This window comes from Salmo salar, chromosome ssa20 (genome assembly GCF_905237065.1).
Source record: "Salmo salar chromosome ssa20, Ssal_v3.1, whole genome shotgun sequence".
In the NCBI taxonomy this organism is placed as follows: domain Eukaryota; kingdom Metazoa; phylum Chordata; class Actinopteri; order Salmoniformes; family Salmonidae; genus Salmo; species Salmo salar.
Window position 1 is genome coordinate 23,627,681 of NC_059461.1, and position 25,634 is coordinate 23,653,314.

The 25,634-nt window shown below is 43.0% G+C and overlaps 1 protein-coding gene across 2 annotated transcripts; it reads right to left on the reverse strand.

Moving 5' to 3' along the window:
* Window positions 1-4,320: 4,320 nt before the first annotated feature.
* Window positions 4,321-24,900, reverse strand: LOC106579888 (synapsin-1). Of its 2 annotated transcripts, none has more exons than XM_014160221.2 (13): window positions 23,802-24,900; window positions 19,997-20,054; window positions 18,332-18,423; window positions 17,635-17,791; window positions 13,874-13,963; window positions 11,697-11,759; window positions 11,433-11,575; window positions 11,167-11,241; window positions 10,977-11,079; window positions 10,703-10,852; window positions 10,446-10,515; window positions 9,707-10,298; window positions 4,321-7,203 (listed from the first exon to the last, which is right to left on the reverse strand). In XM_014160221.2, the coding sequence occupies exons 1-13, from the start codon at window positions 24,119-24,121 to the stop codon at window positions 7,068-7,070; spliced, it is 2,049 nt and encodes a 682-aa protein (XP_014015696.1). In that variant the 5' UTR covers window positions 24,122-24,900; the 3' UTR covers window positions 4,321-7,067. The 2 variants fall into 2 exon arrangements, with proteins under 2 accessions (XP_014015696.1, XP_014015697.1); XM_014160222.2 differs by having other exon boundaries at window positions 4,321-7,165; window positions 23,802-24,896.
* Between the last annotated feature and the right edge of the window lie 734 nt (window positions 24,901-25,634).

A 25,634-nucleotide genomic window follows, 5' to 3' on the forward strand; every position in this document is an offset into this window, starting at 1 on the left:
TCGGTCGCGGACAGCAGACGGAACGTACAGACGCCCAGCTGGACACTGAGGGGGAAGGGGCTCTGCACGTGACACTCACTCAATGTCCACGTCCAGCTCCCACACTACTGGTGCCACCAAACAAGAGGCTGGGATTATGGGAGTAGGATCTATGGACCGCTCCTCTGTGTCATACAGCCGGGACAGTGTGTCTGCCTTAACGTTCTGGGAGCCTGGTCTGTAAGAGAAGGTAAACACAAAACGGGTGGAAAATATGGCCCACCTTGTCTGGCGAGGATTCAGTCTCCTCGCCTTTCGGATGTCCTCCAGATTGTGGTGGTCAGTCCAGATGAGAAAAGGGTGTTTAGCCCCCTCAAGCCAATGTCTCCACACCTTCAAAACCTTGACAACAGCCAACAGCTCCCGGTCCCCCACATCATAGTTTCGCTCCGCCGGGCTGAGCTTCTTAGAGAAGAAGGCACAGGGGCGGAGCTTAGGTGGCTTACCCGAGTGCTGAGAGAGCACAGCTCCTATCCCAGCCTCAGACGTGTCCACCTCCACTATGAATTACAAAGAGGGATCCGGATGAGCCAAAACAGGAACCGAGGTAAACAGAGCCTTCAGTTGCCTAAAAGCCCTGTCCGCCCCAGCCGACCACCGCAAGCGCACCGGACACCCCTTAAGCAGTGAGGTAATGGGAGCCGCTACCTGCCAATTACGCACGGCTGCAATGCGGTCACTTTCCATCTCCACTCCTGACGTGGATAGGCGATACCCTAAGAAGGAGACGGACTGTTGAAAGAACAGGCATTTCTCAGCCTTGACATACAGGTCATGCTCCAACAGGTGACCAAGCACTCTGCGCACCAGGGACACATGCTCGCCGCGTGTAGCGGAGTATATCAGAATGTCATCGATATACACCACTACACCCTGCCTGTGCAGGTCCCTGAAAATCTCGTTTACAAAAGATTGGAAGACTGATGGAGCATTCTTCAACCCGTACGGCATGACGAGGTACTCATAATGCCCTGAGGTGGTACTAAATGCTGTCTTCCACTCGTCTCCCTCTCGGATACGCACCAGGTTGTACGCACTCCTGAGATCCAGTTTGGTGAAAAAGTGCGCCCCGTGCATTAACTCAATCGCCGTGGCGATCAGAGGTAGCGGGTAACTGTACCCCACCGTGATTTTATTGAGACCTCAATAATCAATGCACGGGCGCAGACCTCCATCCTTCTTCACAAAAAAGAAACTCGAGGAGGCGGGTCAAATGAAGGACCGAATGTACCCCTGATGCAGTTATTCGGAGACATATGTCTCCATAGCCACCGTCTCTGCTTGCGACAGGGGATACACGTGACTCCTGGGAAGTGCAGCGTCTAACATGAGATTTATCGCACAATCCCCCTGTCGATGGGGTGGTAATTGAGTCGCCTTCTTTTTACAGAATGCGAGAGCCAAATCGGCATAGTCGGGGGGAATGTGCACGGTGGAGACCTGGTCTGGACTTTCCACCGTAGTAGCACCAACGGAAACCCCTAGACACCTACCTGAGCACTCTCCTGACCACCCCGTGAGATCCCCCTGTGGCCAAGAAAAAGTGGGGTTATGACACGTTAACCAAGGTAGACCCAGCGCCACGGGATACGCAGAAGTGTCAATAAGGAAAATACAAATTCTTTCCTTGAGACCCCCTGCGTCACCATACTCAAAGGAGCTGTGGCCTCCCTGATAAACCCTGACCCTAATGGTCGACTATCTAATGTGTGAACGGGGAAAGGCACATCCACGGGTACAATGGGGATCCCTAAACTATGAGCAAACGCTTGATCAATAAAATTCCCAGCCGCGCCTGAATCTACTAGCGCCTTATGCTGGGAACGAGGGGAAAAAAAATAAAATAATTAAAATCAGGAAAAGTGACAGACACAAATATATGAGCAACAGAGGGCTCTGGATGAGAATGGTGCCTACTCACCTGGGGTGGCGCCAGAGCGCCCTGCCTGCTACCTCGATTCCCAGAAGAACCTACCCGGCACCGACCAGCAGTGTGACCTCTGCGGTCACAGATAGTGCACAAGCGGGAACCCCCTCCGGTCTCCCTGTGCACCTTCCCTCCCAGCTCCATGGGTATAGGAGAGGGGGTGCGGGAGGATGGAACCACCAGACCCCGACCTGGATGTCCGCGAGCAGCCAGCAAGTTGTCCAGCCGGATAGACAGATCCATCAGCTGGTCGAAGGTGAGGGTGGTGTCTCTGCAGGCCAGCTCCCGACGGACGTCCTCACGCAGACTGCAGCGGTAATGGTCGATCAGGGCCCCGTGATTCCATCCCGCATCGGCTGCCAGGGTCCTGAACTCCAGGACAAAATCCTGGACGCTCCTCGTCTCCTGCCTCAGATGGTAGAGGCGCTCACCCGCCGCTCTTACCTCGGGTGGGTGGTCGAAGACTTCTCAAAAACGGTGGGTGAACTCCTCATAACGGTCCAACGCCGCATCTCCTCCTCCACACACAGCGCTGGCCCATTCCAGGGCTCTCCCGGTGAGGCACGAGACGAGGGCGAAACTCTTCTCACGGTCTGATGGAACTGGGTGGACTGTGGCCAGATAAAGGTCTAATTGGAGGAGGAAACCCTGGCAGCCGGCAGTATTTCCGTCGTACCCCTGAGGCATGGATATACGGATTCCACCGGGTTCAGGTGGACAAGGGGCGCGCAGTATAGACCCCGGTTGGGCTGGTGGAGGCGCTGGAAGAACTCCCTGTCTCTCCCAGCGGTCCATATTCTGGACAACGCGATCCATGGCGGCGCACAGATGGTGAAGCTTCTTCGCTTGCTCCTGGACACGCTCCTCCACCTCCATGTTCGGGGTATCCTCTCCTGCTGACTTCATAATTTTGGTCGGAGATTCTGTCATTGTCGTGTGTGTAGGTGGCAGGGAAGTCAGGTGCAGGAGAAACAAACTTGGTGTAACTGGAGTAGTTTAATTTATATAAAACAAACTCCAAGAACAAACGTACATAAAAATAAACATGGGTAAACATACCCGTCGCACACCTATACGAAAATTCACGAACACATAACCACAAACAATCTCCGACAAGGACATGAGGGGAAACAGAGGGTTAAATACACAGCATGTAATTAATGGGATTGGAACCAGGTGTGTAGGAAGACAAGACAAAACCAATGGAAAATGAAAAATGGATCAATGATGGCTAGAAGACCGGTGACGTCGACCGCCGAGCATCACCCGAACAAGGAGGGGCATCGACTTCGGCAGAAGTCGTGACAGTACTTGGATTATTAATATACAAAATAAAGCTTAAAACAAACAAGCCATGAAGCAAGTCCTCTGTCCAGAGTAAAGAGACCAAGAGGGGGAAGCAGTAATAACAATATTATCTAGATCTATTTGGCTGGATGGGGTAGATGCTGCCTTTGTCTGGTAAGACATTTCTATTGAATTTACAGGGCTTGTGTGTTTGCTTGTACTGTATATGAGCCTTGAATGAACATACTTGTTGCACTGTAATAAAAAAAGAAGCCCTACCATAATCAGCTTGGACATTTTCTGTGCATGCTGGCTGTTTTAATGAATAGGATCATTTGAAAGTGGATAGTATTTTGTAGTAATGCTGGCACCAAATCGTATTTTCTACGTCTCACCATACTTCATTTATTATCCATTTCGTATAGCTGGCATATCATGCATGAAAGTAGAAATCTTACAAGGTTACCAAACGTTTACAATATCCTCTACAGCTCTTTTTGCTGTAATATGGTTCAAGCCTGTTGCATTTATTCCTGTTAAGTTGGCTCCAACCTGTGGTATAATATTTATTGTATATCTCTTTCTCTCATAACATGTTCTCCAAGCAATAAAACATTATTTCTGTCCTTACAACAATATGATAAGAAAGAAATAATCAGAAAAGACACCAATAATTTAGGCCACTCCACTCTAGATACTGTATTTTGAAATTAGGATCTCATTTTGGTGCATTGTGCGTGTGATAAAGTTCACAGTACATACTGTAAAGGCCTTTGAGCGTTCAACTGGCTGGTCAGTCAGACTGCAACCCTGCACCACCTTGTGGTCACACTGGTAGAGCTAAACCTTATTACACCAATGTTATTGAGTCAAACCTTATGTATAGAATAGCTTATCTCTGTGTGTGTACTGTATGCAACTATGCTATCATTCCACAGAGGAAATGAGCCATTGGCCATTCACAGTTTTGCACTGGGCTTGCTGATATCGTATCTACTCAATGATAAGTTATTCTTCATCTGAATCATTCCTCATTTGAACATAACAAAGAAAATGGTTAATCAATGTTACTATTGGTCTTGAACTTTATTGAATATGTGCACATGTTGATAGCATAGTCATTTTCACATAATTATTCAGCTACATTGCAAATAACATCAACGATACGTTTCTACATGTATTTTAACACTCCACCATGATTTACAATATATTTAATATTTCCTCTTGATTGTTGTTTATTTTAGATACATATATAGATTTCTTATTTTATACATCTGGCAGGCATCAATATTGACAGTCAATTTCACAGAAATTCATAGTGCAGATAACAGATAAAACCTTTCCAAAATAAAACATCTGCATTTAGAAACAGGAAAACCACTTTACCAAAGGAAAAAGGCATAGCCTACCAATTGTAAACATACATTCAAATATATCCATTAAAAAGAATGTAAACATTTAAAAGAAACATGTACCACGTCAACAAACACGTCTATGAATATCAACAAATAGGATTCATCAAGATAACCACTTGTTGTAATTATCACCCCAATGTATAATCCACAGGAGGATTATAACTCCAAACATAGCTATGAGTTATCGGAGGGAAAGCATACCACTCTGTTACAAGCAGAGGCAGAGAGCAGAGTAAAACAGTAACAATGCATGCCAATCACGCCTTCATCTAGACAAGTCAATTTCACAGATTTGTAGGAGGTATCATTTGAGGTTTCTGTGATCCACACAAAATGGTATACCATGACAATTCTGTTTGCTGAGTTATGATTTACATTGAGTCCTATTATAAGAAGTTTAATAGACGTTCGAAAAACAAAGACATGTAATCCTGAATAGAAGAGAAACTGAAGTTAAAAAAAGCTTCTTCAAAAAGTAGAAATAATCCATGACCATAAATGCCAGTACTAAAAAAGGGCTTAATCCCCAAAAATGAATGACAGAAATGCCAAAAATCAACCAACATCCACAAGTATTCATTGAAAACACACAAAATATTAACAAGCACAGCCAGCAGCGGGGGGACGGGGGGGGACGTGACGAATCTGCATAATTTGTATGTCACTATCTGTACAACATTTCTATTTGGTTTGACAGTTTCACAGAACAACATGAACACATTTATGCACCACTTATCACAAGGGGTCACTGTGGATACACAAAGGGGCCGATGCACAGGGGTTCTGCAAGGAGATTGGGACTTTCCGAATTGGCCCCAAAACAACATATTGCCATGTTGACGTGGAACACACTCTTTTTGGAAGACATGTTTAGTGCCCTTGAAAGAGGTCTCAGCAATGGGCTCTTTTTTCTGACCAATTATCAAAGGGGTCATTGACTGATATTTTGGGGAGAAAGTGTTATGAGTAGAAAATCAAACAGAAGTATAATGCAGTGGAATATCCCACAGGGGGAATCCCAGTGCATTTATTTTACACTGCCTACATGATCCATGGGACATTCCTTGGCTGAGCATTTCATTGGACTAGGCCTCCTGCTCACAAGCTGTGACCCTGTTGGGAACCAGGGGATAGACAGCACAGGCACCCAGACACCAGAGACTGCAGCATTCCAGGCCCTTGTGGGCTGGTAAAATAGAGCACTAAGATGGCTGTGTCTCTGCAATCTGACAAACTGACATTCAAATTTAAAAAAAACATCTCTTGGTTCATGTATTCAAGTATGATTTTGTTATACTTCATGTGCAAATACATTTCAAATAACAAATACATTCTACCTCAATAAAAACACATGCTTTTGCTATCATTTGCAGTAGATCACTATCCTAATTACAGTGCAACGTATGGAAGACCTGACTCCTGACACGCGTGTGTCACAATCACCAGGACATCCCTGAGACGATACCATTTGATCTGACTGAACTCTGTGTAAGGCATGTTTTCCAAGATGAGTGCTATTGGGGTTTTGTCCTAATGTAACAGGAGAAGGGAGAGGGAGGCAGCAACGGCATTCTCACAAAAACAACACATACTTTTGCAATGCTAACTACTCTAGCTAATTACATGTGACAAGACGATTACAAGCGCCAAAGTGAGTGGTTGAAACTGCAACCATACCTCCTTTATTGACATGCATCTAAAGCAACATCACTTAGAATAAATGGGTAGCTCAAACAGCTATAGTGATGCTTTACTGTAACAATGAAGTGGCCTACTGTGATGGTTTAGTGATGGTTCATTTGAGAGCCAACCAAAAGTTGGTCAAATATGTCACTATGATTTTACAGTAACAACAGAAAACTGGCAACACTTTCATGAAGATTACCAGTGTATTGATCCCACTATTAGCATAAAAAAAAACATTCAAAATGATCAAAGGATGACCAAGCAGATATCGTTCAATACATACCATACAAACAGTCACTGTAGTAACACAGGCCACCTACTGAAATGTAATGTCCCATTATATAACAACACAATCTATAAAGGGACAAGAATCTTCACCCTTTTTTCAGAAATTTAAACACACGTGCAACAACAAGAGAAGTGTGTGTGTGTGTGTGTGTGTGTGTGTGTGTGTGTACAAATCATTTTGAATGTGAAGGTGACTGGGAATGTTTCAGACTGACACCAACAAACCTAGCTGTATTATATTCTATGTGTGGTCTTGAAATGTATAGGCAGTGGATGTTTTATAATGAATGTTCACATCAATGTACATCAATGTCCTTAATAGGGAGGTGAAGTCCTGTTGGTCCTTTGCACATTGGCGGGGAAGGGTCTGTCTTTCAGTCTGTCTGTCTTTCTGTCGGTGTGGGAGGGGGGCTTTACTCCATCTCTCAGTCTGAAAAGAGACTGGCAAAAGATTTGCGTAGGTTGCGTATGGTCTCAGCCTTCACCTCATCCTGGCTAAGGCTGGCCTGCGGGGCTGGGGTTTCTGGAATGTTGAAGGCATTGGTAAGAGACTGGGACTTGCTATAAAGAGAGGAAATGGCAATAGAGGAGAGGAAGAGGCTATTAACGTCATGCAGCAAACTCATGGAATGGTAAGACTAGGGCATGGCAGGAGAGAGAGAGAGAGAGACACGAGTTCTTTCAGTATGTAATATAATTAATTACATAACTGATTCAGTGCATTGATCAGCTCAACTTGATCAGTCATGGACAAATGGCATGCTCCTTTTTCAACTTTGATTTTGACCAGGGTTCCTAGTTCTGGAGGGCACAAAGAGAAATGAATTCAAGGAATTGTTTGCAGCTTTGACTGTTAATAGCTTGTTAAAGCCATATTCCTGATGCAGTCCTAATGTACTACATAACACGTTCTCTTACTCCTTCCACCTTTGGGCCCTCTATCACATGCACTAAGGAACACTGCTCTTTTAAATCTTTGTTCTATTGAACATGCCGTAATGATAAAGGTATTTTAATGACATGACGAGTGCCTTGGTCTTCCTTGTTTGTTTTTTTATGACCAATTAACTCCTATACCAAAGAGCACCTTCGAACGACAAACACCTACTGTTGTGTATCCTAGTAGCGATTCCTCTCTTCCTTTCTCTGCGAACACTGCTCTAGTTTTAAATGATGTATCAACTAAACTTCATTTTTCATTCATCACCAGAGAATTACTAAAAAATTCAACATGGCCATACCTGATGGTATTTAATACCAACCTCTCGTCAATGAGACCATCAAATCTAGCATGATCAAAAATAGTCCTTGTAATTTCCTGATCCTCAATGGAAAAGTAATAGTCACCATGTCTTTCATTACAATTATTCATGACTTTTTCAGTGTTTCCTGAAATTGGACACATTTAATGTTATTGTTGAGTCCTGTGAAGAATAATCTGAATCAAAACTTGATCAGCCATGCGCATAATCGCATGCTTGATTGTAAAAGCTTTTAACACACACTCCTACAGTTTCTGCAAATTATTTTGTAGAGCAATGATAAAGGGGAGCACAACATATAGGCTACAACAAATTCCCAAGGTTTGACAAACAAAAAAAAGGGTTGAAGGAGTGCAGGAAATTCTAGATGATGGCAGTCACTGGAAAAAGGCTTGTTGAATAGTGTGCAGTACACGAAGTGTGAAAAAACATTCTTTTGAGCATGATTTTACATAATACAAAAACAGTCCACAAGACTTATGCATATGAGTGATTCATGCATACCCAGTCCAAACATTTGTAATGTCGATCAAATAACGATCTTATAACATATCCCATTACAAAACATAGATTATTTGCAAATTCAATATTTATCTCAATATCTAGCCTACAGGAATAACAGGATCATGCACATCAGTCCCCATGGTGGAGATAAAAAGAAATGAAAGCTAAATCTGGAACACAGAATCCTCTCATCAGTTATATAACCATCTTTATCTAGATTGAGATATATGGAGCATCCTGTGTGGCTGACTGGTGTCATATTACATCTGACAAAAACAACAGGAGGATGTTACATCCTCTCCCTCAACGTGATCAAGACAAAGGAGATGATTGTGGACGACTGGAAAAGGAGGACCGAGCACGCCCCCATTCTCATCGACGGGGCTGTAGTGGAGCAGGTTGAGAGCTTCAAGTCCCTTGGTGTCCACATCACCAACAAACTAACATGGTCCAAGCACACCAAGACAGTCGTGAAGAGGGCACGACAAAACCTATTCCCCTTCAGGAGACTGAAAAGATTTGCCATGGGTCCTCAGATCCTCAAAAGGTTCTACAGCTGCACCATCGAGAGCATCCTGACTGGTTGCATTACTGCCTGGTATGGCAACTGCTCAGCCTCCGACCGCAAGGCACTACAGAGGGAAGTGCGTACGGCCCAGTACATCACTGGGGCCAAGCTTCCTGCCATCCAGGACCTCTATACCAAGCGGTGTCAGAGGAAGACCCTAAAAATTGTCAAAGACTCCAGCTACCCTATGGCAAGCGGTACCGGAGCACCAAGTCTATGTCCAAGAGGCTTCTAAACAGCTTCTACCCCCAAGCCATAAGACTCCTGAACATCTAATCAAATGGCTACACAGACTATTTGCATTGCCCCTCCCCCCTTTACGCTGCTGCTACTCTCTGTTATTATCTATGCATAGTCACTTTAATAACTCTACTTACATGTACATATTACATCAATTACCTTGACTAACTTGTGCCCCCACACATTGACTCTGTACCGGTACTCCCTGTATGTAGCCTCGCTATTGTTATTTTACTGCTGCTCTTTAATTATTTGTTACTTTTATGTGTTATTTTTTTTTAGGTATTGTTCTTAAAACGGCATTGTTGGTTAAGGGCTTGTAAGTAAGCATTTCACTGTAAGGTCTACACCTGTTGTATTCGGTGCATGTGACGAATACAATTTGATTTGATTTGAAATATTGAGCTATTGGGTAATACAGTTGGGATACACTTAGCAAAAAATATATTGTATTGAATGTTTTGGAATATTTTAGGAGAGCTTTACTTACTTCAGTGGGGGGGTGGCTCCCATAGCAGGGTGGTCATGGCTGGGCTTCAGAGGGGGCTGGGGTTTCTGCTGCAGAGGAGGTTTCCCTCCGGGGCCTCCCTGGCCCTGGGCACTAGGGCGGGGCTGCTGAGTGGTAGGGGCCCCGGGGCGACCTTGCTGGGCTGGAGCCCTCTGCTGCTGTGGGACCTGGGGACCTCCTCCCTGGGACTGCTGCCTGGCGGGCTGACCTGGCTTCTGCTGGGGCCTCTGCTGGGGCTGGCCCCCTGTGGACTTCTGGCCCGGGCCTGCAGGGGGGGGTCTCTGCTGCTGCTGGGGACCTGACTGCTGTGGCCTCTGGCTCTGAGGGGAGCCCCCCTGGCTCATGGATCGCTGGGGAGAGCCCGGACCAGAGGAGGGTTTCTGCCCCTGCCCTGGGGGACGCTGCTGGGCCCCAGCTCCTGGGTTGGCCTGTCTGGCCTGCTGTGTTGCCTGGGCAGAGGGGCTCTGGGTGTTGGAGCTTTGGACAGGGGGCTGGCCTTGGGGTGAGGGGCGCTGCTGGGAGGGGGAGCCTTGGCGAGGGGCAGTAGTGCTGGTGGGGGCTTGTTGTGGGCCACCTGGAGGAGACAGAGCACTGTTTATCTAGAGTCCCTATCAAGCAGTCATTTAAAAACAACTACGTAGCTATCTTATTACCAGCTAATGAACAAAAGCAAACAGTGTCAATTGGGATTTGGGGCCTTAATATAGAGCCATTTCCTTACCTTGGGGAGGAGGGCGTTGCTGAGCCTGTGGCACTTTGGGTTGTGAGATGGGCTGAGGGGATGCAGCTTTCTGAATGGCCAACATATCACAATGAGACACAGAGTTAATGGGTTACAAATACACTTTTAGTTGATCAATTGACCAAATATACTGGCCAATTAACAAAAGAGACCACTCATCTAAACACATGCCTTTTGACAATTGTTGACTCATTTAAGTGTAATAAACTGAGTTGTGGTTAGCAACAGTGTGTCACCTGTGCGGGCTGTGCAGCTGTGGGGCGGACAGGAGAGGGACTTGCAGTGTGTGGGACTGTCTGGTTCATTTTGGAGACGACCAATTCTGCAATTTGTGCACGGTCTTCATCCTGCTGGTCTCCAATCAGGGGCATGGAGCAGCCCACCACCTGAGGGAACGAGAGGGGGAAATGACATGTTAATACAATGTTGTTGCCAATGTAAATACAGTGTTACTGCACAGGTATAAGAGCAACATAATGTAAATAGTTAAAAATACTTCTAATCCTTTACCTCTATGATGTAATCCTTGCCATCTTTCCCATGCAGAGCCTCCACAGCACACATATCCAAACCACCAAACACCTCAGAGCAGGAGTCCACCCACATTCGATACCTACAATGTTGGAGAACACTGTTACTAACTAGGAAACACACGGCTGTCTGTCTGATGCACAAAGGCCCAGTCTGTGATAGCACTCACCTGTCTGACATGGCTATCTGCTCCAGCATGGCTGAACCAGTGTTGGTTTTCCAGTTCCCTGAAATCGATGTCCGCCTGTTAAAAAGACAAGATCTACCATTTAGCATGTTCTCTCTTGATCATCTAATTCACATCAATGTTGGGATATGCAGTCTAAATGGACATTGTTGGTCTTTGATCTGTAGCCTGTGCTAAATAGCTTGGAAATCTGTAGAATGGATTGACCTCAGTCACACCAAACAAAGGAGCTCATTTATTTCACTCACATGTAGGCCTTGTAATTGTCTCCAATTTTCTGGATGCGGACATCGTACTTTGCATCAATGAAAGGTTCAGATGTGGCATAGGTCTTGGTCAGGGCAACAACACTGGCAATATCTTGGAAGTCATATTGATTGTCCACTTTCACCTACAGGGTAAAGATACGATTGAAATAGATTATGTTCATAGTAATGACTTGTGAAGCATAAACACTGATCCAGGCCTACTTTATCTCATTTAAAACAGTAACAAGAGCAGTCCAATCCTACCTTCCCCATCCCTGAGTGGGCGTGGCCCATTTTCACCACCACAGGGAAACCAGGAGTGGTGATCTGGAGCAAAAGACAACACAACATCCTCCATTGGCAAACATCATACTACACAGTCTCCAGATATGTAGGTTTGTTTGACTGAAGGGAATGTGCAGCACAGAGATTCTTAGTAAATTGCTAATTGAGTAAACTATAAACTCAAAGTTGCTGTTCTTTGCTAAAAGAGTCAGGATACAGCTAAATAAGAAAGCCACATCAAGTTAATGGGCTAGATAGATAAGATGATACAGTGAAATCAACTGAGTGAGAACCCTTGTAATGAAAACATTTACTGTACACTACCGTTCAAAAGATAGGGTTCACTTAGAAATATCCTTCTTTTTGACAGAAAAGCACATTTTCTGTCCATTAAAATAACATCAAATTGATCAGAAATACTGTGTAGACATTGCTAATGTTGTAAATGACTATTGTAGCTGGGAACAGCAGATTTTTAGGTGTACAGAGGCCCATTATCAGCAATCATCTCTCCAACGTTCCAATGGCACGTTAGCTAAAAGTTTATCATTTTTAAAGGCTAATTGATCATTCAGAAAACCATCTTGCAATTATGTTAGCACAGTTGAAAACTGTTGTCCTTATTAAAGAAGCAATAAAACTGTCCTTCCTTAGACTAGTTGAGTATCTGGAGCATCAGCATTTGTGTGTTCGATTACAGGCTCAAAATGGCCAGAAACAAAGAACTTTCTTCTGAAACTCGTCAGTCTATTCTTGTTCTGAGAAATGGCAGCTTCATTAAATAGTACCCTCAAAACACCGGTCTCAATGTCAACAGTGAAGAGGTGACTCCGGGATGCTGGCCTTCTAGGCAGAGCTCCTCTGTCCAGCGTCTGTGTTCTTTTTCCCATCTTAATCTTTTCTTTTTATTGGCCAGTCTGAGACATGGCTTTTTCTTTGCAACTCTGCCTAGAAGGCCAGCATCCCGGAGTTGCCTCTTCACTGTTGACGTTGAGACTGGTGTTTTGCGGGTACTATTTAATGAAGCTGCCAGTTGAGGACTTGTGAGGCATCTGTTTCTCAAACTAGACACTAATGTACTTGTCCTCTTGTTCAGTTGTGCACTGGGGCCTCCCATTCCTCTTTCTATTCGGGTTAGAGCCAGATTGCACTGTTCTGTGAAGGGAGTAGTACACAGCGTTGTACGAGATCTTCAGTTTCTTGGCAATTTCTCGCATGGAATAGCCTTCATTTCTTACAACAAGAATAGACTGACGAGTTTCAGAAGAAAGTTCTTTGTTTCTGACCATTTTGAGCCTGTAATCGAACCCAGATACTCAACCAGTCTAAAGACCAGTTTTATTGCTTCTTTAAATCAGAACAACAGTTTTCAGCTGAGGTAACACAATTGCAAAAGGGTTTTCTTATGATCAAGTAGCCTTTTAAAATGATAAACTTGGATTAGCTAACACAACATGCCATTGGAACGTTGGAGTGATGGTTGCTGATAATGGGCCTCTGTACGCCTATGTAGATATTCCATGAAAAATCTGCCGTTTCCAGCTACAATAGTCATTTACAGAATTAACAATGTCTACACTGTATTTCTGATCAATTTTATGTTATTTTAATGGACAAAAAATGTGCTTTTCTTTAAAAAAAAGATGGACATTTCTAAGTGACCCCAAACATTTGAAAGGTAGTGTATATCTACTTCATGAGGCCAGCATGAGCCCAAAAAGGAAAAGGAAAACTGGAGTGATTATGGAGTGATTCATGTTGATCGTAGAGGCGAGCTGAGCCGAGAGCAGGCCTGTGACTGTAGTCATGGAGGGGGACAGCACTGCGGCAACGCAGACACTGATCTCAGTGCAGTGCTACTGAGGGGATCCGTAGGGCACAGGAATAATCAGATCCACTCTGGCTCAACTAGGACCTGTACACATGCACTCTGAGTCTAATCAGAGCCAGTATTAAGATTGAATGCTGTAATTAGATCTGAGAAAATTGATGTGAACTAGCTATTCCGTTGTCCTTGTCTTACTGGCCACAGAAGCATGTGTGTCATCCAAACAGAGGGGCAACCTAATAGTCTGTGCTTAGGTCTGTTTAGTGTGAGGACATGGCCATGCCGTGGTGGGGGAGGAGTAGAGAGAAGCAGATGGCAGAACACCCACCATTTCCCTGTGGTTGGGATAGTAAACCTGCTCGATCAGTGGGAATTCCTCTGGTCCCAGTTGTTTGTACAATCTCACCATATTAGCAAACTGAAACAAGACATGATAATACAGAAAATACGTTACCTTTACAGTAAAATTAATAGTCATGATCTGTCTAGCTCAAGAAAAAAACGTTTTAATCTGCTTTATATTGCCATACTTACCACTAGTGTTGTCAGAATTTTGACTTCGATACTGATACCAGGTTTAGTATCACAATACATCACGATACTCGATACCAAAACAATATTAAAAAGGATACCAAAACGATACCATGGCAGAAAAAGAAGGCGTATTAGCCTAAGTCACATAATGGCACTTGATCCAGACAGATCTTTTGAGTTCAAATATCATTACATTTTAAATGTTTGATGTCAATTTTTCAAAGACAGCCATGTATGTATTAATGAATCAATTATACAAGTGTACAAACAATTTGACTTTGTTTTTACCAATCTAACTACATAATGTTAATCTAAATATTAAATCAAGATGTAGACTAGGCCTATTCACAATACAGGTGAATGCATATTCAATAGGAATGTGTGCATGCATTGAGTTATTGAGCTTATTTTTGCTGATTTCATGGGGCTACAGATGAAAAATGTTCTGTTTCCTTTCTATTTGGGACCTATTTTATTGTACTGATCAAAAATATTTGTATAGAAGAAGCAATCTCTTCTTTTATCAAAGTGTGCACTGTCTCTTTAAGATCAAATGACGTCATTCACACACAGGGAGAAACAGGAGAGATGTGACTGAGGTGTGGGAGACGAAGTGAACGAATAACGTTTTTGCAATGACTGAATGGTTTTTGGTGACAATCCGCTTTGAAATCAGCCAGTGGCGACCCGTCGTTCAGGGCAGGTGGGGCTAGCCGTTGCCTGTTTTGCATGTTATTTTAGCATTAATACATGTCACATATCAGTTTGCAAACAATGTAAAAAATCTATAATTTAGTTAATAAAGCTGCATACAAACATGGTCTCTTTTTTTCTTTCTTGAGTAAGGCAGCTCCAAAATGCAGGTGTTTCAGCCTAGCTCAGTGTTTTCTGAGGTGGTGGGGCAGCCAGCAGAAAATACAGAGTGTAGGGGTTGGTAATGTTCTGTAGTTGCACCCTGATTGGCTCGGTGCTCATCAGCCATTGGACATAAACATTCCACAACAAGTTGGAAATCGCAAATTCAACAATGAGTGGTTTGTAAGGAATCAGTGGCTAACTGCAAGCGTTGCAAAGCAATCGGTAGCCTGCTATTCAGTGAAGAGGGTGTGTGGTCCAAGTCTGGGTAAAAGGGTCCCTTTTCCAAGCTTAAAAGGATAAACATTCACATGCAACACCATGACTTCTGCTGCGTTCAAAACAACTGGAAACTCGCGTAACCGATGTGAAATGGCTAGTTAGTTAGCTGTGGTGCGTGCTAATAGCGTTTCAATCGGTGACGTCACTCGCTCTGAGACCTGAAGTGGTTGTTCCCCTTGGGTTTTGTGGCGCGATGGGTAACGATGCTTCGTGGGTGTCAGTTGTTGATGTGTGCAAGGGTCCCTGGTTCGAACCCAGGTTGGGGCGAAGAGAGGGACGGAACCTACACTGTTACACTCGGAACTGGGAAATCTCAGACTTCAGTGAGTTCAAGCCAACTGGGAACTCTGAAAAAAATAGCTCCGACTGGGAAAATACGTTTTGAATGGTCATTCCAAGTCGGGAACTCTGGCCTCTTTCTGAAGATCACTGACGTCATGATTCAACCTAGTTTTTTTTCCAGAGTTCCCAGTTGTCTTGAAAGCACCATAAATCCAGAGAATGCCAGACTTTGATGACAAAATTTGCCCACATGTCCGCGCCACCTTCCTGTTCAAATGAGCAAGGCACAACAAGGTGAGTCCAAAAATGTATTGTGTGCTGCTGCATAAATGATGTAATATGCCAGGAAGATATGTATACTGTAGCTAAGAAAGTAATACAAAGTCTATGTTGTGTAGTTAGCTGTTAGTAGCCCATGTGCCTCACTCTAATAATTTGGTCCCTTTCCCCCTCATAACTTAGTCTACTGTTCTGACTTGGTGGTGCACATGTAGCCTATAGCCTGTTTTAGAGAAATGTCATAATCTAATATTTTAAAGAGCTTAAATTGTCTGCTTATATTCCTCCTGTATTTATCCTATGGTTCTGACTTGGTGTACAGGGAAAATACTGTAAGAGCGGCCCATGTTCGGAATACTGTCACTGTACATTTCAAAAGCGCTTAACAAATAATTATATTGACTAGGTCCGTCTTAGCTCGCTCATTAATGTCTTAATCGAAATTACAAATTGCCTCTTTCCCTTATGCCATAGTTTGTACATCTCAATTGTCAGTAGAAACAACATTTGTTTAAGCAAGTCAGCCATATCAGCTATATATTTTTTTAAGTCAGTAAATGAGGTTGAATGAACTGTTTTGCTGCCAGACAATGCTCAGCTGATAGTGAGGTGTAGCGGTGGTAAGAATTCACTCCATGGTGCTGAAAATAAAGCTCTGCTGTTGGGACAGCTTTATGTAGGCCCTAACAGTTTGTGGCACTGTTTGTCACCATTATAGTGCAATTCATGTATTGTTTACTGTTGTGTTGTTTATTGGCTTTGCTGGAATGCGTCTACATAATATATACAATTTTTTGCCCCACGGAAAAATGTACATGCTAAAATCCCCACTGAAATCAGCTTGTAGTAGTAGGGTAGTGAATTGATATTAGCTTCAACTGTAAGCTAGAATGGAAAGTTAGCCTACAAAGCTGGAAGCTACCGGTATCTTGCATTGAAAGTGTTCTTAGCATGTAAACAAGAGACATTGTTTTGGGAACAGTAATTAACAGTTGCAACATTTTGCAGTGTTCCATTATTCAAGTGTGTTAACTTTTGTGCAGCACAATGGAGTGGGGAGCTAACATGATGCAGCCCAGACTGTGCAGTGGTTCCTCGGGACAGGCTAGAACTAGCAATGAGTTAAGCTTACCGCATGCTTCCCAGACGAAACAGTTTGCGCATATATTATGATGACATTTTCTGACGTTTTGGTTTTTGGCAGGGTTTGTTTTCTTGACTCAAGTTGAGGTTCGGTAGCCAAAGTCTACGCCCCTTCATCGGTGATTGGTCAACAGTAATACTCCTAGTAGGGGTGGGAGCTATGGACGGGATTATTCAATTAAGTGCTCGTTGTCATTCAACTAGAGAAGACTAGTTTTCATGCAAATTTTTCCACTTGAGAAATACTGCACCAAACATCTTAGATAGATGTAAAAGGACCTCCTCGGCAAAATCGTCTAAATTACTTATAGATTTTGGATTTATTTTAGATTAATTCTACCTATTTTGAGAAAGTGTTACTGGGTATGTTATTGCTATGGTGGCTCAAGAGGGACAAACAACAGTAATATTGCCACTTTTTTCTTCTCTTCAAGCGAAGGTCTTTAGGGAGTACATGAGCACAGACGTTCATTTCGCATAGCCGAGTTCTGCCAGAATGTATAAGGACTCCTTAAGTGGAGCAGGCACGGTGCGCTTGCTCTAAAAGGGGACATCGGCTGCGCTGATAGACAGACTTGATCCTCTCTCAATTACTAGACAACGTTAGACACATTTGATAGAAGTACCGAAAGTAACAAAAATTCTAGTACCAAACCATTTTTTATGTTCTAGCATCAAAAAATAAGTTTCAGTATACCGGGCAACACTACTTACCACCCATGGCTTGTCACAGAAGTTGTAGACAGAGTGCAGAGAGTTTACACCTGGGAGACCAGCGTACTGCAACCCAATCACTATGTGTCGGTGGTCTCCATTCTTGGCCATACTGAAGGCATGCTGTCTAACCAGCACAAAGTCAGGCCTGAAACATCTTGCAAAATAGAAAATACAAAACAATTCCACAAATTACCAATACATTATATTCAGACAGACATATGAACATTTTATTCTGGTATTGTACTTGAAACTTGCAAGAAATCCTGCATGTCTTGTAACATCAGCAATCATGACACACTGATGATCTTTGTTTTTTAAATAACTATCTTAAAGATCCATTGCAGCAGTTTTTTTCTCAATATCAAATAATTTCTGGGTAACAATTAAGTACCTTGCTGTGACAGTTTTCAATTAAAATGGTCAAAAAGAAACAAAAATAGCTTCTTCACAAAGAGCTAGGACTGTCACCAGGCAGACCAAAACTCCATCCCACCAAAACAGGCAGAAATGTCAGGTGGTCTTTTCAAGCAGCTCTTACACTAAAAAGGCATTGTCATAATTTTCACAATTTCACAGTATTATTCCAACCTCATAGTGTGGAAATATAAAACACATGAAAATCATGTTTTTGAATGCACTCAGCCTTTAAACAGCATGTAGAACACTGTATTCAAAGGATGTACAGTAGACTTACTTGGTGACCTTGGTTTCATTCCGGATTGCTTCTATATCAACACTATAGGCCCCCATAGCATGAGCTATCAAGTTGATTTCAGAGAAGTCAGCCTGAATGGAAAACATCAGTGTCAATCCCCAACCTGGTCTCCGATTATTTTGTATTATTCTGTATGGAAATCTGAGATACTCCACATTTAGTATGATATGTTACATTTCATATAGTTACATAAGACAGATGGTTACTTAAGGCAAAAACTAAAGTAAGGTGGTTGGTAGGGCTGGATGAGTGTACGTATAACGCAAACATCTAGCAACCCAAAGGTTGTGAGTTTGAGTCTCATCCCAGACAATTTAAGGTATTTAGCTAATTTGCAACTACTTAGCATGTTGGCTAATTCTTCCCCTAACCTTAACCATTTTAGCGAACCCTTCACCTAACCATAACCTTAACCCTTTTAGCTAACCCTTCCCTTAACCCTAACCTTAACCCTTTAACCTAACTCCTAAACTTAACCTTAACCCTAACTCTTAGCATATTGTATGTTTTGCAAATTCGTAACATAATGTACGGAATAATACGAAATGCTCTGAGACCAGGTTGCAATCCCAGTCAAACAGCATTGTGATTCTAATAACAGGGACATTCTAAGGTTATAGTTCACTCCAGAAATCGACGTTTGTCAGACGTGATTAAATTAGATGATAGAGTTAAGACAGCTGGATCTAGAAGACAGATGGTGTGGAATATCCTACTGTATTAATTCAATGGCTTTGTCCCCAAATACTATGAAGATTGTACAAGGTAACGACTATCACCTCTGCAGATAATGAGACATTCATTGCACAGGGCTATTCCTGCTGAGAGACTCATGGCGCACATAGCGGAAACACTCTAATGCAACATAAAAGGAGAAGACAGAAATAGGAGACATGGAAAATGACCCAAGGCAGAAAAAAGAATCCCAAAACATTTTCAAGTCCTCATTTACAAAGCACAGATGGTAGCATTAACTCCACCACCGGGTATAAATGTTTTGTGGTCCATAATATCATCTTATTTTCCATAGATATTGTTATGAGATTCAGAGTGACAACATATTATCACACTTAATGAGTATCCAACTCTCAGTCCACTTAACATAGTTCAATATGTGAATCATGTCTTGTGTTTTCTTTGATTCATTGTTTATTGCATATAGTAAGTGCAGGTCTGCAGCACCAATGTACAGTCTGATAATGTCACTAGATGCAAGGGTTGTCTATCTGTGTGCTTCAATCCCTACACTCACTAATGCCCATCATGAGGTTACCTGTGAGTCTCATTGGGTGTTGTATTACCTCAAATCACCTCTCCAACTTCTGTGTGGCTCAGTTGGTAGCGCATGGCACATAAAACGCCAGGGTTGTGGGTTCAATTCCCATGGGTTACCAGTACAAATGAAAATGTATGCACTCACTACAATATGGTTCTCTGGATAACATCATCTATTAAATGACTCAAATATAAAATCAACTCTAGTCTAAATTGTCCTTCTTTATTTCACGCAAACACCCCTTTATTCTACAAAAATGTCAAGCTAAAAAGCACGTCTTTAATGCCTTGTATGGGAAAACCAGTCACCAAAATAATTATACAGGGAAAAGAGACAATGAAAAAAACAATGGTGCAAGAGCAACCCACCTGTTCCACCTTAATGTCGAATTCACCATGAACCTTTTTACCCTTGAAGACCTTTGCCCTATAGAGAAGAGGGGGTCAAGAGGGGTAGAAAAATATTTGACTTGCATAGCAACGTGGCCTACTTTGGACAGCAGTTTTTAATGCTTTCCTATCACACAAGCATACTCAAACGATGGTGACATGTACGTACATCAAATAAAACAGAAAAACATTAACTATTTTGGAACAATAAATCATCATTGTATCTTACACAAGTATCTCAAATTGAGTGTGAAGCTCAACAAAGTCACTTATAGATGATTTGAACATGATGTGCAAATTCTAGCTGCCCATATGCCCCTAACTGAGAGCTTGTTTATTGCTCGATTCATTGAGTAATGTGATTGGCTCACTGTTTTTCTCTGCCCCTTTATAAACTGTTGGCGGTGGGCAGTCCAGCGGAAGGCGCAGCCTTGGTTTTGTGAAGAGAAGTATTACGTGGATGAGATGATTTAAATTAAGGTCATCATGGAAATGCTTTCCCTCCACTGAAACCTGTTTTTGTTGGATTAAATTTGATTGTGTTTTATGTATCCCTCCATTTTGTTGCGACGCTAAAATAGTTGATAAAATACAAAATTGGGAAAGAAATAAATGAGCTTCCTAACAAACAATAACGCTTCATAATAAATATAAAAATCTAGAGCAAGACCACATCTTTCACATTGAGGATTGGAGTTTTGGGCTTGAAGAATCATTATTTTTGTTAGGTTCAGTTTGGTAATGTGCAACTGCTCATTAGTTGGCTGGCATATTAATGGGTAAGTGAAGCACAATGCACACAACACTAAATGCTTTACCAAGCTAGCTATCTTAAGATGAATAAATCATTTAATTCACTCTCCATTATCCCATACTGCCAGTTTGCTTGCTAGCTAAAGTTAGCATCACTATTTAGCACAACATAACTAGCTAGCTACTCCACTGACTCTCAACAGCTAGCAGGCAGCTGCTTCATTCCAAAAATGAATCCATTGTTATTTACGTTGCTAGCTACACTAGTTATCCAGTTAATGCCAAGTGTCAACAAAGGCTTACTACAAATTCTAGCTAGCAACAACAGCGTAGCTTGCCAGTTAGCTTACTTTAGTTACAGCAGGCACAAGCCCAAAAAGATGTGCCTGCTGTATTTCAACTGTGTAAATTGGAGGTAAAACTGTTCTATATGCACAACAAAATATTAAAGGTTCAATATGTAGAAATCGCTTTCCTGGTTGCTAAAATTCTAATAGTTCGTTTAACTTCAGTTAATGGGACAAAACAAGCAAGTATAGTGTAGAGAATCATTGTACCATCTACACCCCTTTGAAAAACACTGCTCAAAAAAATAAAGGGAACACTTTAACAACACAATGTAACTCCAAGTCAATCACACTTCTGTGAAATCAAACTGTCCACTTAGGAAGCAACACTGATTGACAATAAATTTCACATGCTGTTGTGCAAATGGAATAGACAACAGGTGGAAATTATAGGCAATTAGCAAGACACCCCCAATAAAGGAGTGGTTCTGCAGGTGGTAACCACAGACCACTTCTCAGTTCCTATGCTTCCTGGCTGATGTTTTGGTCACTTTTGAATGCTGGCGGTGCTTTCACTCTAGTGGTAGCATGAGACGGAGTCTACAACCCACACAAGTGGCTCAGGTAGTGCAGCTCATCCAGGATGGCACATCAATGCGAGCTGTGGCAAGAAGGTTTGCTGTGTCTGTCAGTGTAGTGTCCAGAGCATGGAGGCGCTACCAGGAGACAGGCCAGTACATCAGGAGAAGTGGAGGAGGCCATAGGAGGGCAACAACCCAGCAGCAGGACCTCTACCTCCGCCTTTGTGCAAGGAGGAGCAGGAGAAGCACTGCCAGAGCCCTGCAAAATGACCTCCAGCAGGCCACAAATGTGCATGTGTCTGCTCAAACGGTCAGAAACAGACTCCATGAGGGTGGTATGAGGGCCCGACGTCCACAGGTGGGGGTTGTGCTTACAGCCCAACACCGTGCAGGACGTTTGGCATTTGCCAGAGAACACCAAGATTGGCAAATTCGCCCCTGGCGCCCTGTGCTCTTCACAGATGAAAGCAGGTTCACACTGAGCACGTGACAGACGTGACAGAGTCTGGAGACGCCGTGGAGAACGTTCTGCTGCCTGCAACATCCTCCAGCATGACCGGTTTGGCGGTGGGTCAGTCATGGTGTGGGGTGGCATTTCTTTGAGGGGCCGCACAGCCATTTCTTTGGGGGGCCGCACAGCCATCCATGTGCTCGCCAGAGGTAGCCTGACTGCCATTAGGTACCGAGATGAGATCCTTAGACCCCTTGTGAGACCATATGCTGGTGCCGTTGGCCCTGGGTTCCTCCTAATGCAAGACAATGCTAGACCTCATGTGGCTGGAGTGTGTCAGCAGATCCTGCAAGAGGAAGGCATTGATGCTATGGACTGGCCCGCCCATTCCCCAGACCTGAATCCAATTGAGCACATCTGGGACATCATGTCTCGCTCCATCCACCAACGCCACGTTGCACCACAGACTGTCCAGGAGTTGACGGATACTTTAGTCCAGGTCTGGGAGGAGATCCCTCAGGAGACCATCCGCCACCTCATCAGGAGCATGCCCAGGCGTTGTAGGGAAGTCATACAGGCACGTGGAGGCCACACACACTACTGAGCCTCATTTTGACTTGTTTTAAGGACATTACATCAAAGTTGGATCAGCCTGTAGTGTGGTTTTCCACTTTCATTTTGAGTGTGACTCCAAATCCAAACCTCCATGGGTTGATAAATTGGATTTCCATTGATTATTTTTGTGTGATTTTGTTGTCAGCACATTCAACTATGTAAAGAAAAAAGTATTTAATAAGATTATTTCTTTCATTCAGATCTAGGATGTGTTGTTTAAGTGTTCCCTTTATTTTTTTGAGCAGTATATATTTTCCATAACCAAAAATATATTTTCAGCTGTTTGAAGCTGGTGTACAAAACCGAAATGAAAAGACGCCAAAACAAAACTTAATAGAGGGAAGCATAGAAATAGCAAACATAGAACAGATCTACCACTTAGACTTTCAATGAGAATGACACTCAAGAACGTATCTTTCTATGTGAACTTGGTCGGGTTACCCAAAAAGTTACATATAGCAGCTTTAACTGCCAAAGCTAGGCAGAGGTGCTAAGTAGACAGTCATATTTCTCAGTGTGTCTGACATATTACCTGCCATATTATTACCTTTCATGTATTTCCACTCAAGCCCATTGTCAAATAACCTGATCGCTATGCTCTTGGTGTAAACCTAGGGTCTTGTAGTCAGTTCTATGGTACTGAAATGAGTTAAGTCAAAGCTCTCGGCCAGGGTGTGACACGGTCATACCTTGTCCATGGGCTGCTTACAGGGAAAGGAAACCGATGTGTAATTTGAGTGAACCATCCCTTTAAGCATACCAAAAAAACAACAAAAATGACATTATGCACGACAGAACCATCTGAATATGTAGCATAGTCTCGTTTGCCATGCCTGGCACACGCGAGACCACCTGGAATGCGCTGGTGGTGCAAACGAGCAATTTCTGTGTCCTGTTTAGGTAATGACTGGAAACCATGTCTTTGACATATACACTGTATTAGTCTCACTTTGTCTCGCTCTATATGCATGCGTGTGTGTGTTATGACTATAGTAAAGATGAAGTATATCCTAATTATGACCTGTTTATTGGAAGCATAGGCTACTGGCCCACATTTGAGTATAATAGCGTCTAACCTTACACATCACTCTCCTTACCAGTCTGTCTGTTGGTCATCAATAACCAGGAGTATCTTGGCACCAGAGGCAACGCCTGCTTTGTCTGCTACCTCGTTGACTTTCTCAGCGACAGCGGCAGTGGTTTGTTTGACAGCTTTAGTAAAGGAGGATAAAAAGCCAGCTCCGCTTCCAGTGCCCTCAGAATGCTGGCTGGTAGACATACGCCTCTCTGGTGGTCCAGGCGACACTACTGCAGGGTCTTGCTGAGGCGGGTCAGGGCGTTGTAGGTCAGTCATGTACCCATTGGGCAAATTGGACATAAAATTGCTGTCCGACAGCCGACGACGCAGGTAATTCATGTTGAAGATCAAAAAAGTATACGAAAATGTATATGGCGAATCCTCCCCTCTGATGCAAATTAACAATGGATGAATTAACCTACCAATAGCCTATAACCAAACCTATTTTTCCATTTGAATAGAAGGATCAGTTGGAAATGAATCAATCCTGAGTCGCAGAAGAAAAAACGGTTAGGTTGTCAAAATGGGTATCTCAATTAAATTCGTTTTTTATAATTCTACCGATGGAGTGGCCTGTACCTGCTTCAAGGTTTAGACCTGTTCAATTGACTCGAGGAAGGATATGTCTACTGGTCACGGTGAGAAAACAGTCAACACGAATATCTAACCTTCGCCTACCTCAAATAATTGTCCACATTCGATTCGCATCCATCAAAAGATTCGTGGGTGGCTGCGTAAAATAGATACCAGGTGAGTCTGGCTTCCACGTCCTCTGACCAGACAGGACGTGCTTCGGTCTCAGTTCTAAGGAAAGGAGGATCCGGGACTTACAATTGGATGTACATAATTTGTCTTATTGCAGCACCCCCTACCCAATCCTTCTTTCGAGGTTCGGCGCAGTTTTTCCTTCTATCCTCCTGCGTCACTCCCCTGTATCCTTTGAGACGAGCGGGGCAGGTTGGGATGAAGGGTGGTGCTGAAGAGAGACTATTGATAGGCGCGTAGCTTTCGTGTCGGGGGAATGACTGCGGGCATTCTGAGAAATAAAACAGACACTTCATCTCCTACAATGTAATCATTGCTTTAGACAGTGTAGGAAATGAATAATTGTGATGTGGTAAAGCAATTTATGCAGGAAATGCGCCATCTGTTTATGCTCGTGATGAAGGAAAAAAGTGAAAAAAGCGGTAACAATAGCGATATGTTGAGGCATCTGGTTACATTTTGATATTAAAAGAAAGTAATTGATTTTAGAGAGTTTTGTGATGCATTATCATAGGCTGCAAATGTATAGACAAAGCAACGAGTGATTGTTAGAGAGTATGACTTCTTTGAGTTAAATTGTGTCCAGTTTAGAACCCTGGACGGCACCATCACTGATTCCATTACTGAGTTCAGTCACTGGTTGAATTTTTTACTGGTGGGTTCATGTTATATAAATACAGGTCCAGCAAAGCTCTCCTGTTCTGTTACTCTCAGTTAGCCTACTCACCCAAAACACTAATAGAAACCAGTTGGTCTACTAACTACCCATAGAACCCAGTAAATGTTTGCTGAGTGGGAACTGCTCACAATGTTGTTTCTATTATCCACACTACATGAAGTTACACCTCTTATGCATGTTGATTGGTTGACATTATGGCAGGAAATATTCCCATAAAACAAAGCAATGAGACAATGACTGCAGGAAAGAAAACATCAGTAAAAAGTCTGAAAATGCAGGATCATTCTATGTTCTATTAAAATGAATCCTATTAAATCATCCCATTCTATTGAATGTTGATCAAATCAAATGTAATGGAATTCATGTATAACATTGGTGATCATGAAGGAATGTCAGTTTTACTTTGCA